We start from the raw sequence: 14,676 nt of genomic DNA on the forward strand, positions 1-14,676 counted from the left end.
ACACACACACACACACACACACACACAACTGCATGCTTGTTTTACACAAACGTTGGTTCATCTGGTAGCTAAAGAATTCCAAGCGATGCTTGATAGCTAGCTACCTGCGAAATGCTTCGACATTGATTCCCACAGTGTGTGGGATGTGCATAACTTTTTTTGTTTTTTGACATAAAGTTTCTCTCCCCACTCTCCCTCTGTTCATCGTGAGTAGATCGCGCCGCCTGCTGCAACGGCGCGTGCCCCCAGACGGGTATACGTCACTCCGATGCTATAGAAACGGTAATCCACCGGCAATTGCAAACCACCCCGTCATCAGCACAAAAAGCAACAACTTTTCAATAAATGTGATCGATAAATGGTGCATTAGAGTCGGATCCTGTGCATTATATTTATTTTTATGCGAAGAAAAATAAAAAGGTAGGTCTCCTTAGGACCGGCTATTTCAAGTCCCAAACATTACTCGAGAAAACAACCACCAAAATAAAACAAGTGCTGCGCACTATATAACACAAACCACAAGCACCTTATCATAACCACTGATAATCACGGACATGAGCACCGAAAGCACGGCCTTATCTGGTGCGAGCAAGCACACATCACGTTGGGAGAATCCCCACATCAAAACTTGCGCATAAGTGGAGTGCATAACACTGAATTGGCACTCAACACGGAACTGGGAGTCAGAGGCAGCCCGTGAGATTGCTTTCTACTCAGAAATCGCCACGGGCACTGAAGCTGCATGCTTTTTCTCAATAACAGGGCTTGCAGTGGTGAACGCTCTTCTGTTACGCTTGTCGCTGTGTCAACAAAACCATCAACACCACGAATAATAATAATAATAATAATAATAATAATAATAATAATAATAATAATAATAATAATAATAATAATAATAATAATAATAATAATAATAATTTATTTGCTTTGCCCACGAACAAGCATAATGTCTGAGTGCTGGGGAAACGCATACATTAAAAAAAACGGTAGGGGAATATAGGTAAAAAAAAAACTGAATAAAAAATAACAATCTTGAAAAGAAGAGAGTACGTACAACAAGGCGCAAGGTGACTGCCAACGAAAAAGGAGGAAAAGGGCAGTTAATCAATATGGGAAACTATGACATTGTGGGAATCCTCGGATCCCATAACCGCCGCACGGGCAGCAACGCAACGCTCGGAAAAGATCGATGAAAAGTATCAAGATCATGAAAATAAGCGCTATAAAGGCTCTGTATTCTGTGGACGGTTGAGTGTTGGTGATAGCAGGAAAGTCTATGCTCAGAAAAGTGTAAGGTTGTATCAAAAATTTGGAGGACGCTTAAGCTTCGCCTTTAAGAGTGGAACGCGAAAGCATTCGAAGATCCCTGGCTGCTTATCAGGATTTTTTCTCGTATATTCAAATTACAATCCGACGCTATGCCGTCTGTAGGTTGTGGTTAAGTCCTACTTTACGATTTTAAAGACGATAGTCTTTCTTGGGGAACTTAAACGCTGAAAATTTGGTCTGTCTGTCTGTCTGTCACCCGATTCAGACACCCGGCCAAAGTTGGACCACATGCTTACCGCCCACACTACTTAAACTGGTACGGCTGTTCATACTTGTGAACGTTATCGATCACAAAGTAAATATTACGCATATCTGAGGCGCAACATCACTAGGTAAGTATTAGGAGGTATGTTCCTTTAATAGAAAATACATAGATACGTAACTCTAAAGACCCTAGTTTCTTAAGCTGCGCTGAAAATGCCATGCTATGCGCGCCGACGAACGACGTTCCCCGACTGCGCGCCGACGAGCGCCCTCTGCCATGGAGGAAGGAAACCCTCTGCACAAGCTCATGTTTCCCGATGTATTGCCAGATGGCGTCCATGTCTCACGCAGCGCCTCCTCAATTTTATCAATGCCAGCCAGATGCGGCCGATTCAACATAAAGGAAGCGCTGTCTGAGGCAGGGCAAAACATAAATGGCCGCTTGATGAAATAATGCGGTAAAATGAAATCTGTTCAAACAAACCTCCATTGCATTTATCATGCCAGGACGGAAATGGTACGAGAACAGCATCACGGGTGGCCGCGGATCAGACCAGCACTCATGTAGTACGGCCGGCAGAAGACTATCGTCTTTCGACGACATTTGCAGCGAAGCACGCAGATACGCGGCAATTTTTTCAGACTGATTGTTATTTGAGAAATTCAATTTTTGTTCACTAACGCCTTGCACCACGCGAAGGGCCTGCGTATAGTCGGGGTGGTTCGGGATGATCCGGTTCGGCATGATTATTTCCACCGACGCCGACGCCGGATTTTGCGCGACACGTACACCGAAATCATTGATCTCACAGACCTTACACAATTGTACAGTATCTACAGAATAAGAAAAAGAAATGCTTGCTTTTTGTGTGTGAAAGTCATGACTTTGGTCTTAGCAGCATTCAAGGCGAGGTTATTATCTCTGTACCATTTCGAAAAAGAAAACAGGTCAGACTGCAGCATGTGACAGTCTTCAACAGTATGAATTACCTTAAATGTTTTGGATATCATCGGCATACAGAAGGAACGAAGAATTCCAAGCACGTCATTAAAAAAAAAGTCGTCCAAATACTGATCCTTGAGGGACGCCGCCAGTTGCCATGCAAAAAGACGTTTGGCCACTGACGTTACCATAACATGATCTGAGAGGTGGACAACTGAAGAGTCAACACCGAAGTGCGGAACCTTGATCAGAAGCAGTGAGTGGCTAACTACATCAAAAGCTTTGCTGAGGTCACAGTAAATGATGTCAACGTGCCATCTTCGAAGTACCGGCGCGGAGGTCTGTGTCATGAAACTTGCAAGATTTGTGATAGCGGAGCGACCGGTGAGAAATCCATTCTGATTCGGAATCCATGAGTTCTTCAGAGCACTATGTTGTGAATAGCAAGCTCAAAATCCTTAGACGTGGCACAGAGAAGAGAAATGTGGCGATAATTCGAGACATCGGTTTTTACAGCCAGACTTAAATACAGGAAAAGCGCGAGCAGTTTTCCACATGTGAGGGAAAGTGAAAGTATTCAAAGAGTTATTAAATACAGATGTCAATACCGGGGAAAATATACTGCCGTAAGCTTTTACAATTTCGGAGGGGATGCCATCAGGGCCATAGGATAGGGAAGGCTTCAAGCGCTTAAGGCATTCGTGGATGAGCTTTTCATCAAACAACACAGCACTAAAGATGTAGGAACCATCATGTGCTGCTGACCGACACCAGCGTTGAAACCTGAAGAGAAGGATGAGAAATTGGCAGCAAAACATTTCGCGAATGCTTGGACTTCTACTCCGCTAGAGTCGAGCAGGCGAAAACACTTTCCACGTTTACTGGAGCGCTTGCGGATATACATATAAAATTCCGCCGGCAGGTTGAGGCACTCTTCCAAGAATGCAATATATGAGTCGTGATCCCGCCTATACATATAGGCGTTTGCAGAGTCCGAAAAAAGCGGAATTCCTCTCTTCACTCATTTGGCACAGGACTTCTGGATTTTAGGTGCGCGCGAGTTCAGATGAGAACCAGTGGGGATATTTAGAGCGTTTAGGTCTGTACTGGGGAATGCATTTGCGCACACACCTCAAAACAAGCTCCGTAAACTGATCTACTTGGTCATATCAACATTGGTTTTGTCTGTAACCAGTGACCGATCGGTGGTGGACAGGAAATCATACAAGACAACAATATAATAATAATAATAATAATAATAATAATAATAATAATAATAATAATAATAATAATAATAATAATAATAATTGTTCCCGTTACTGTCAAAGCTAGCGCTTTGAACAATGTGGGGGGGGGGATGAGAACAATCAGTCAGATGTTTTTTTTATTGCGATCTGAGCAATCATATGGATACTCCAAGCTAATTCCCGCCGCCGTCGGCGTCGCCGTGAGGTTCCGTATAAAGTTCAAGTGCGATAAGATTGCGGCCGCGCGCTTTATGCTGTAGGTACGAGGGTATGCAAGGGTGAGCCGAGAAGGATGGTGGCTTTGTGCGGCAGCTCCTCGCGCGCGCAAGGGAAGAAAGCGGGGAGGGTACGCCCCGACTTCTCGCACGCGCCAAGGGGGGGGGGGGGGGGGGGGGTGCGCGCGCCAGGAGGGGGTGGAAGGAGGGCAGGCTAGCACACGTCTCCGCTTGTACTCCGGCCGCGACGGCACATGGCGTGGCTGAGCGTAGTGTTAGGCTGCGCGCGTACTCTCTTGGAGGTAATCTGCAGTGGGTTCGTAGGCTAACCGACCCGAGATAGCTGATGGCTTCGTACGCGCTGTGTTCTCGTGTGCCTAGTTAGCGTTGAAGCAAGAGGCTGCACGAAGGGGGAAATCGCCCGTCGCTTCTGCCTCTCTTCATCACGCCGTCGTACTGACAGCGAGTGTCCGCGGTCATTGAGTGAGATGTGTTCATGTATCCCTGTGCGCGCGTGACACCATGCTTGTTGATTTAGTTAGTAAGCGAATGCTTACAGCAGTTTATACAGCTGATAAAACTGCTAACCTTACTGTGTATAGCTGTCTAACAATTTGCTATCGCAATCAATGCTTCGCCTTTCTGGCGAAACTGCGACGTATTTTTCTTTTTCTGAATGTAGAAAAATTGGAAGGCAGGCTTCGTTAAAGCCCGCTATGCCATAATTTCACATACATTACTCAGGTAAGAATAATGAATAGTGAACGCAAGAAGGAACTATCATCAAGCACTACACACGCCCGAACACGTCACAAGCACATAAAGAGGGTGTCTACGACTACCAGAACCGAAAGCACAGTTCAGTACCTGGGATGTTCACCGATACCAGAAGAAAGGAGTCCATACAATTCCTGCCATGTATACTATAAACAACTTATATATTGTCACGCATGTAAACCTGATCGCGGAAAAGGCAACACGGCCACAGCATCAATACTTGAAGAAGCACTGGGAGCAGAAAAAAAACACGTAATGTCACTCGCAATCTCCGAGATTGCAGCACCACGCCTTACGCACATTTATTGGCTTCGAGATGTGTTCGTGAAGACCGGGAATGATTGTCGTGGAATCGCGCCGTAAACCAGCGTCCATATTTCCCGCGAGGAATCAATATATATTTGTTCTCAAGAATGAAAATGTAGATCGTCGTCCTGAACATGACGTTCACGTATGTCTGGCTTATCTGTGAGGTATTCTTCCTTTCAGCGTAGCATGTGTTTCCATATACAGGGTGTCCCATCTAAAAGTAGCCAATGTTTTAAAAACGACGGAGTGTGCTAGGAGGCTCAAACCAACTGAGTGGTATTGAGGATCGCGTGTCCTAGTCTGCGGTATTTTTTTTTTCGTTTTGCAAAGTCAATTAATTAGTACAAACTAATTGCCTAACTTTTTAAATACTGGCTTAACCAAGAAAGCGCCAATACGAAAGTTGTAGATCACATTTAAAAATGGCCGACTGAAGTGTTTGCAACTAAGTACCATTCATGGAGCTTCTTGTAATTGCCTTTAAAGAAAGCCCGCGAAATGCGAAAACAAGCGCGTGATTGCGCCACTATTTCAGCGCCCCCAGACGACCGATCAGTAAAGGACATTGTTTGCATGCTTTTTTCGAGACTGAATCCGGTGCCCTGGGCCGGTATTTTGTAGCGATGCGTTATGATTTATTCTATACTTCCGTTCTTCACCGGTTAATATCAAGTGGTGGTAATTTGAAGTAAAGCTAATTGAGGCTTACAGCTATTTGCAGAATACACAAAGGAATGTACCAATATTTATTCACTGTTTCGTGCTACACGTTCAACTCACTTGTGCAATTTACTGCTGCTAATTGTTTCTTGAGGAAAAGACATCAGTAATCTGTTTGGCGAACTGACACAGCCTGTTCGGCCCAAATGTTTTAGTGAAATGTGCCTTTTTGACCGTATGGCTGCAGCTAGAAAGAAGCCGAAGCCTCATTCATTAGCAGTATGAGGCTTATTGAAAATATAATTATTCCCCTGTGGAGGTCAAAAATCAAGTGAATTCATTTGAGGCTTGTGGTGTCTTCTCTATGAGGTGGGTATGTGAGGTTCTCTTTTATGCACTCACGAAGCGAATAGTTCTCACTTTGGTGTAGCTAAACAACGCAGGATCGAGATACGGTGAGGCAGAAGGCGTTTGAATTTTCCTCTTCAGCGCAGCCTAAACTGCGCTGTATAGCCTCTAGTATACCTTAGACGTTGCAATTGACGCTTGACGGACGGACGGAATTGACGGACGGAACCGCGATGTCGTCGCAAAAAACGATGCGTAAAGACAGCACCTGTTCTGTCCCATACTGTACGAGTGGATACCCCTCAAACAACGAGCCGGTCTCATTATTCAGCGCGCCTGCTGAGCCAGAACGTTTAGCCGAGTGGCCGGGAGAAAAATATATAAAGAGGGCAGATCGAAAACTAACTCCGGTGGCTGTGTTTGTGAGAAATACTTTAATAATTGCTACATTGAGCGCTCGTTCAAAATTACACTCGGCGGTGTGTCGCCCATGAAAATTTGCCCTGTTTAATTGCCGTCAGTCACAATGAGTGCCGTTAGGTGATTAACAGATCATTAGTAAATTTATGGTAATTAGCTACAAATTGGCGTGAATTTAGCATTTGTGGACATGTGTCGCATATAATAGTTTAAAAAAAGTTATACTTCTTCCTTGTAAACCACTTATTTATTGGCATTTTTTGAAGAAACACCCGGTATCGTGTAGCGTATTAATGATAACTGTGCGTATGATCGTTTGTAAGTGCAACGAAATCACATTCTTTCGATCGCGTTGCACCTCAACCAACGTTCCTCAACGCGAAACGGGCTGGGACAGCCCATCAGCGTCTCTCGCACGCGCGCGCGTTGGCTAGAGACGCTGGTCGGAATAGCACGGTCCCTACGGCTATCGCCGTCTGGTGGCCGCCGGCGGAAGGCATCATTCTCCGTGCCACCGCGACGCCCGCGGTCGGCACACTAGTATGCATATTCTAGGCACTGTAGTTTTACATGTAGCGAAAGCCTATAATTTGGTAATGTATAACCTAATGTGTAACTTAATGTATACACTCAATGCATGACTAAATTTGCACCAGGCTTTCGCCTTCAAGTGTTGCAAGAGTGTTAAAAAAAAAAACGCCACAGATAACACGACACCAACATGACTACAATAGTCAGTAGCTACATACGAATAAACACACGAAGCAGCACTACCGACATGAATACAGAAGCGAAACCAGAAGTGGCAGAAGTGCCAAAATACGCGATTGCAGCGCCACTAGTTCGCGTGACCACCACTGCGGCCACCTCCCGCAACGTAAACGTAGCGCAACGTTGACCTCCCGAGCGGAGCTGTGAAGCTGAGGACAGATAAATAATAAGCCGCGTTTACATGAATGCGACAGAATGCGGCAGTAGCGCATCACGTTTCCTAGCGCATCACGAGTAATGCGATGCGCCAGCGTTTACATGCAACGCATCACCCCTGGTGCGATGGTAGCGGTGTCGCACATCGAAGGCAAACCAGCGCTTGCAGACGCATCCGGCGTCTCGCCACGCCGCAACTCGGCGAGCGCAGCAGATCCACAGCAAATTGCATTGGCCATAATTCTTAAAGCGATGCGATCGCGTTTACATGCACTGCGAAAGTCGACTTACTCGTCTCAATCCACCCCTGTCTGACGCATTAATGCGACGCGCTTTTCTAGCGCATTATCCTCGTTTACATGGATGCGATAGAAAATTAAAGAGATGCGATGCGCCAGTTGTCGCGTTAAACGCGGCTATAGATAGCGTCAAAAACGGCTGAAGAAGGAAAAGAATGCTATTCGCATGAAAAGTTGCACCTTTTGGACTTATCTTGTCCCCACAACAATAATCGTCATCATGTATCCTGCCCGCATTTCCTTTAACGCTACGGGCTCGGTACTTCAGGGTCACAAACCCAGTACTTCAAGGTCACGCACGGCATTCGCGTTATCAGCGTGACATAGCATTCTCAACAGGAAAGTAGCGAGCACAGAGTTTTCAAGAAAGGAAACGCAAGCAAGGCAGATGACGATTATCGTCGTGGGACAAGATACACCCCAAAGGGTACAAAAGGATGCGACGACCTGCCACGCACCGCCATGATGCCGCGCGTCATGGCTATGGTGGCGAGAACCACCATATCATGGCGTCCCGACATGAAGCTAGAGATCTACATACGCGAACGACTCATATATGTAGGCTCTCTAACGTAAACCAAATGCTGAGGTACCGAATTGTTTGCATGTGTGCTCCCTGGATATCACCTCCGTCGTAATGACTTCTTCGCGTCGACGTCACGATCGACAAAGGCGTGCGGACTGAACTCCGCGTCTCGCAAAGTGATTCCGTCATTTGACGGTTGATATGCCTTGCGAGACTGTCGGCGTGTGAAGTTGACGTGCAAGTTGCTAAAGCTTGTGCGGACAACATTCTGTGAAATACTCATCAGAGCTAGAACAGTGCAGAAAGATGGGCTAGTTCTCAAATGAGACGCGCTGGTTTGGGACTTGCCCAGCTCGCGACCGATAAAATTACTTTCGCGTTTGCCCGAAAGAAGTGCAACTTTCTAAAGCTGCAGCATGATTTTTCTTCTTTACTTACTCCTCTGAAGAACTCCCGTACCTTTGTCTATCGCCATTCCCTGGTGGACTAGGCAGCATGATTCTTAGCTCAGCTCGAGGACCTTGTCGGTAGTGCGTTGTGGAACTTGTGTGTCTTGATGGGTGCTGATGGCCTTCTGCTCGCATGCTACGTTCGTAGGCGAGCTGCTTCACTTAAGATTTAATAGTTGTGCCTAAAGTAGCAAAATATAGTCATAGCCTAATGTTCCTAGCCTGATTCGATCAAAAATTGCGCGCTTTTTTTTTTTTATTATTCTGGTTTGATGCATGGTGTCGTGTGTAGGTGGCATCGCCATCGTTAGCAACGTTCGCGCGGTGAAAACATAAACAAAACTGCCGAGGACAGAACAACGGGAAAGAAAGAAAACTCAAGGAAGTTTAGGAACGACCAAACCTGTTCATTGCCAGCTGAGATGATCATTCGTGGGTCACTTCTTGCCTGCGCACGCAGAAAAATGGTAACGTTAAAAACCTGCATTTATTCTCTTTGGCTGCGTGAAGGTGCCAGTGTCTTTCACCAGTTGCCTATTCGCGACAACACCCCGATAGTGCTATGTATGTATTCCTCAGCGCTTGTTAAATCACGTCATAGTTGCAGGATATTGAGACTGCAATCGTGAGGAAGCACTTTAAGACAAACGATCGTGCCATCTTTGTTTGCTTTAGCTCGCTACATGCGGCCGGCAAGTTGTTTTTCTAAGGTGGAAGGAATAATGTCAAGCTTCTGCGCACTATCTTTACTCTTGAGTCGGCACAGCATGATCTTTGATTCACTTCTTTGTTGTTGTGTAGGTGAACGAACTGAGCAAAAATGTTTCGAAGCGAGTGGCGGCTACTTCTACAACACAAGTAGGACCGATGATGTCAAGACAAAAAGATCTGATGAAGTTGCCGGTGCCGCCGTTGCAAGAAACGCTCCAGAGATACGTCGAGTCGATCAAGCCACTTGTTACGCCTGCCCAGTTCGAGAAAACAGCTAAGGTAAAAAGGCAAACATTTGTTTTGGTGTAACGTAGTGCAGCGTTTAGGAGAGCACAGCACCAACCTTTAATGCGCCAAACCAAGGCTATAATAGGTGCTGCTTAGCTTAAGGTCATACTTTATATGCAGAGGCAATACAATCAAGGCGGCTAAATATCGTGAGGTTTGCCTGTACTAAACTTCGCTACCGCATTGTCTGCGCTCTTACAGTTTCTTAATTTGTGTCAAAATAGAGATATGATTATTACTCTATCACTATGCACATGCATTTTATTTAACAAACTGGTGGTGCAAAGCATTATAAATTAGAAGTAACCAACTATTTATGCATATGTCGAATTACCTTTCGAGAGCTTTGTCAAAATTAAAATAGGCAATGCCTGACATTCCTTACATTAGTACATAAACTTTAGAGGAAAAGTGCGTTGCATTTTATCTCTAATGAAGCTATTATAATGCTATAAGCCTGCTTGTTTTACCAGCCCGTCAGTCCACGCAGTGAAATAGATTAGCTATTGTGCCATTATTGTTGGTGTGTTGTTGATGTTCCTAAATTGTAATGACAGAAGGCTGAATTTTTACACGAAATTCTGTTTCTTGCACTCGTATATTGTCTGCGTGTCGTGCCACCAAGGTATCACTTATACAAATGTTTTGTGTCTTTTAGTGTAATATACCTCCAAGGAAGAGGCATATTACATTAAAAAGAAACACAACATTTGTATCTGTGATATGTCTGTGGCACTGCACAGCACTGAACTTCTTTGATGGTATGTTAGAATATGCATGCACTTTTACAATATTATTTATCTGGTCTTACTGTGGTGCACAAATGTACTTGCACATACTGGCGCCTTTCTTAATAAAGTGAACCTGTTTGCTACAAATAAATCGTGTTGCGTGATGCTCTTATCTGTCCTGGTCTTACTTCAATTTATTTTGCATCCTATTGCACTGTGATATTAAAATGATTTTGTAGGCGCTCTATCAGTGAGCACCCTTGGTGAGCGTAGGTGCCTTTTATCATTAAAGAGAAATCTTTTAATGCAAATTTTCTTGCATAAAAAGATTTGTTTCCTAGAAAAGATAGTTCCTTCGGTCTGCATGTGGGAGCTGGTTTATTACTTCCTTTTCACATGGTATAAAACCAAAACAAAACTTTTTAAAGTTGTGCAGAAATTGGCAGCTTGCCTCATTGTGGGGCTCATTAGTTTTACGGAGTGTGTGCAAGTTGGTTTGTTAGCTAAGAGTTCAGAAACATTTTTCAGACAAGTATTAGTTGTATCCATCTAATGAAAAGCTTAAATGTTTGACCAGCATTTTGTTCTGTGCAGACAAGCTACAATGATGTTTATATGGCATAGAATGTCTATTAATGGGTGTGCGTTTGCAGTTAGGGAATGTTTACAAGGGTAGCGGGTATGGCTTCAAGTCAAAAGCATTAAAGAAAGACTAAAGAGGAAAATTATTTGGGCTATGATAGTAAATTACCATTTTACAAAACTAAAGAAGCAATTCTTACCAGAGAAGACGCAAAAACAAAATACTGATGGCAATGTTCCTTTTTGACATTGTTGCACCAGCTCGCTGTGATGTCATGGACTTTGACAGTGTCTGCTTTGGCCTAGCTAATTTTTTATCGATAAAGATAGACTACATTGTTATTGGAAAGTGCCAAAGACTGAACTTGGGAAATTGCGAGAAAATTGACTGAGCTACAGCTGTCAAAAATTTGAAAAAAAATGCTTTAAAATCTGGGATGTCACACTGAGATAGGTGCAAAAATGTAAAAATTAAAAAAAAATAATATTTAAACCTGTATTAAATTAAAAACCTTAATTTTATTTTTCCAATAATGAACCTGTTACTGTGAAATGAACTAAAATAGTGTTTCAAAAGAATATTTTTGTCTACACTGATTCAGTATATCTCTTTAGTATTCCTCTAAAGGAGTACTCAATGAAATCTTTTATGCAATTTTGATTTCTTCATTGAAAAGCTGTCAACCCAGTAATTACACTATGGAGCCTCAATTCCTTGAGAACATGAAAAATAACTTATTACCTTTCAGTGTGACCAGTTTTAAATTGCACACTAACTGTAGCCTGGTTTCAGACCTATAAGCTCTGACCATGTCTTTCAAGTGCATGGCAGCAGGTTGGATGTTGTCCTTGAATGCTTGCTGTATTGGTTTAATTCTAGTTTCTTTGTTCTAGGAACACAGCCCTGAAGTTTATTCACATCTGTATATATTGTCAAAGTAGAAAAATGACACGCACCATATTCGTGATTTTTAAAATGCAGAGCTTAGAGAAATCTCATTTTATATTAACTGTTTGCAAGCACGAAACACTTTAGGAGCTCAAAGTTAGTAGGCAAATAAGGCTGGTATATGGTAACTTTAAAATTGTATTCGAATGCTATTCCTTTTCACACTTTGTCAGTGGTTCAAGCAGTGCTCTGCATACGTTATCACCGGGATTGTCTGGTTATGAATGGTGGATGATACGAAAGAAACAGAACCAAGCTGGAGAAGTGTTTATGTTATACCGGGCCATGAATTGAACAAATTTTTATTGCCTGTGCAAGTAATCGCATTGTCTCCTTTCTTGGGAACCATTTGAGCCAGGGATGAATCAAAATGGTAATGTTTGCTGTTATTGGCTGTTTGTCATTTCCCAGGTTGTAGAAGAGTTTGGCAAGCCAAATGGAATAGGAGAGAAGTTGTACAAAGTGCTGGAAGCCAAAGCAGCATCTGCAGAAAACTGGGTTAGCATGTGAATTTTTGTTCTTTATTGACAGTGGTGCTTGCTTCGGAAAGCGCTAACCAACGTCGACCGAATTTCAGCTGCTGCTGGACATGTTATAGGGACAGGTGCACCATGATTTTTTATGTGAAGTAGCAGAAGTGTGTTTTATATCAATCTCGGGCCGTTGGTGCTAAAGCTTTTATAGCTATGCCATCTCAGCCAAAAATTGGTCACTGAGCAACAATATTTTACCACGAAGTGTCAGTGATCAGTTCCCTCCAGTATTTCCATACTGTGAAACTCTCAATGTGTTTGCTGAAGTTTTATTTTTTTGACTTGTCACAACATCAGGCACTTTTGCTTGTGCAAGTAAATGAAAAGGACATGTTTACTAGTGAAGTGCAGAGACATTATTGGTATGATTCCTTAATTTAATCTATGGACTTCATTTTTGCAGTGAATATATACAATTTCCTCGTATTTAGCTTGCAGATTGGTGGTTGCAAGGAGCCTACCTCACGTATAGGATGCCGGTCGTTGTGTACTCAAACCCTGCAATGGCTCTGCCTAGGCAGACTTTCACACAGAAAGAAGACCAACTCAGGTAAAATATTCTTAATCCACTTTGATACCACCATTGCATTTATGTACAAGATTGAGGAAAGGAATAATTTATTGACTTAATTTAAATTTGCAGGCATGCTGCTTTGCTTATTGCTGGAGCTCTAGACTTCAAAGCCTTGGTGGAACGGTGAGTCCTCAGAGCTGCATTTTACATGGTGAAGCACACCCTGTTTTAAGTGCATGCCCTAATTGCTTATTTTCGTATTTATTAGATGTATTTATTTATTTATGGACCTGTAGTTAGCAAAATAAATTTCTAATAGCATGTTGCCCCCTTTGTTTTCTCTTAGAAAAATCATCCTCGAGACCAGTTTCTCTTAATTATACTGTATTAATTCTTGTATGACTATGAATACTTGACAGTCTAGTATGATCGTATTGTGTTTAAGTCTGTGGATTCCACCATGGACATTGTTAATTGATATGCATAGTATTGGATGTCTGAGTTACATTTTGGTAGTTAGTGTTGCTTTGTTTCGATGAGTCAAAGGGCAACAACCAATGAACTGGTTAGCAGTCATCATCAAGGAAAACAGCTGGAATACATAGTTTCTTATATGCTATTTCTATTCTAAAGAACTGGCTTGTGAAACACTTTAAGCAGTTGGAAAAACATTCCGACCACCATTTGGACGCTTTGAGATGGTATACTTGGAGTAGGCGACGTATGCTAATGATGTCTGTTACCTGCGTAAGTTACAAAGATTTAATATATTGCTGTGGGAGGTTGAATCTGCAGATTGAAGATTGAGTTAATAATTTGAATAGTGCTGGGCTGCCTTGTTTGTGAGTGTGTTTCAAAAGGACTGACAACTGAACAAAATGTGTTGTGAGGTTTTGGTGGAAAGAGTTGCATAACACTGCCAGCTGCAATACTCTACAGGGAAACATTGGTACGTTGGAGCCCATCGTTTGATCACAGACTGGTGTGCATAAGTTAGTTGTCATGAAGTCCGTCATGCTTTTTGTTTAAAAACATTTTTTATATGTTATATGCATTTACACTCTTTGCAATGCATAGTACAATGTAAAAAAAGCTCATGCTTGCAAGCGCACTGCTGTCGCGGTGACTGGACAGTTAGAACACTGGCGTTCTTTATTGCGTGGTGGTACATGCGAGTTTGCAAGCTCTCAATCTTTTGTGGTATGTCTTTGAGATACAAAATGCAGTATTTTGTATGCATGTAAAGGAGCGTTGGTGGTATCAGAAGAGTACTACTGGCAAAACTTGGCTTGGCTTGGAAATCACTGGAATGTAAAATGCAAGAATAGCAATAATGCATATACAGGCTGCCCCAACGTATCATGAACCAAGATTTTAAAATATACAAATGCCACATAGCTGGACAGAACCAAGGTAATGTTGTTTGCCATCGCTTGGAGATGCTCAGATTATTTGTTGCATTCCAGCTAGTTACATAATTAGTCCTAATTAATTAACCTCTCAAATATAATTATATGAAAAGTGTCAATGAAAAAATTATAGAGCATCATGAAAAACCTCCGATACAACTTTCTGTTGCTCAATACGTGCTACATAAAAGTGTTTTTCCGAGTGTGAAAGAAGCCAGCGAATACACGCAAAATTGCCGCACAACTGGCCACTCGAGGCAATTCGCATGTATTCGCAGGCTTCTTTCTTAATGTTTGAAGACTCTT

The 14,676-nt window shown here is 42.9% G+C and overlaps 2 protein-coding genes across 2 annotated transcripts in view; one reads left to right on the forward strand and one right to left on the reverse strand.

The window, feature by feature from the left end:
• LOC119437077 (spliceosome RNA helicase DDX39B) overlaps positions 1 to 8,737 on the reverse strand; it is a 67,403-nt gene extending 58,666 nt beyond the window's left edge. The window contains exon 1 of the mRNA XM_049660261.1: positions 8,664 to 8,737. Within this exon, the coding sequence (XP_049516218.1) occupies positions 8,664 to 8,701 (38 nt within the window). The 5' untranslated portion in view covers positions 8,702 to 8,737. The remainder of the gene's footprint in view (positions 1 to 8,663) is intronic.
• A 224-nt stretch (positions 8,738 to 8,961) lies between these two features.
• The window catches only part of LOC119437075 (carnitine O-acetyltransferase-like), a 75,708-nt gene continuing 69,993 nt past the window's right edge, over positions 8,962 to 14,676 (forward strand). Inside the window, exons 1-5 of the mRNA XM_037704146.2 lie at positions 8,962 to 9,120; positions 9,455 to 9,643; positions 12,326 to 12,412; positions 12,879 to 12,997; positions 13,091 to 13,144. Coding sequence (XP_037560074.1) covers positions 9,076 to 9,120; positions 9,455 to 9,643; positions 12,326 to 12,412; positions 12,879 to 12,997; positions 13,091 to 13,144 — 494 coding nt within the window. The 5' untranslated portion in view covers positions 8,962 to 9,075. The remainder of the gene's footprint in view (positions 9,121 to 9,454; positions 9,644 to 12,325; positions 12,413 to 12,878; positions 12,998 to 13,090; positions 13,145 to 14,676) is intronic.

Source organism: Dermacentor silvarum, chromosome 1 (assembly GCF_013339745.2).
Source record: "Dermacentor silvarum isolate Dsil-2018 chromosome 1, BIME_Dsil_1.4, whole genome shotgun sequence".
Classification (NCBI taxonomy): domain Eukaryota; kingdom Metazoa; phylum Arthropoda; class Arachnida; order Ixodida; family Ixodidae; genus Dermacentor; species Dermacentor silvarum.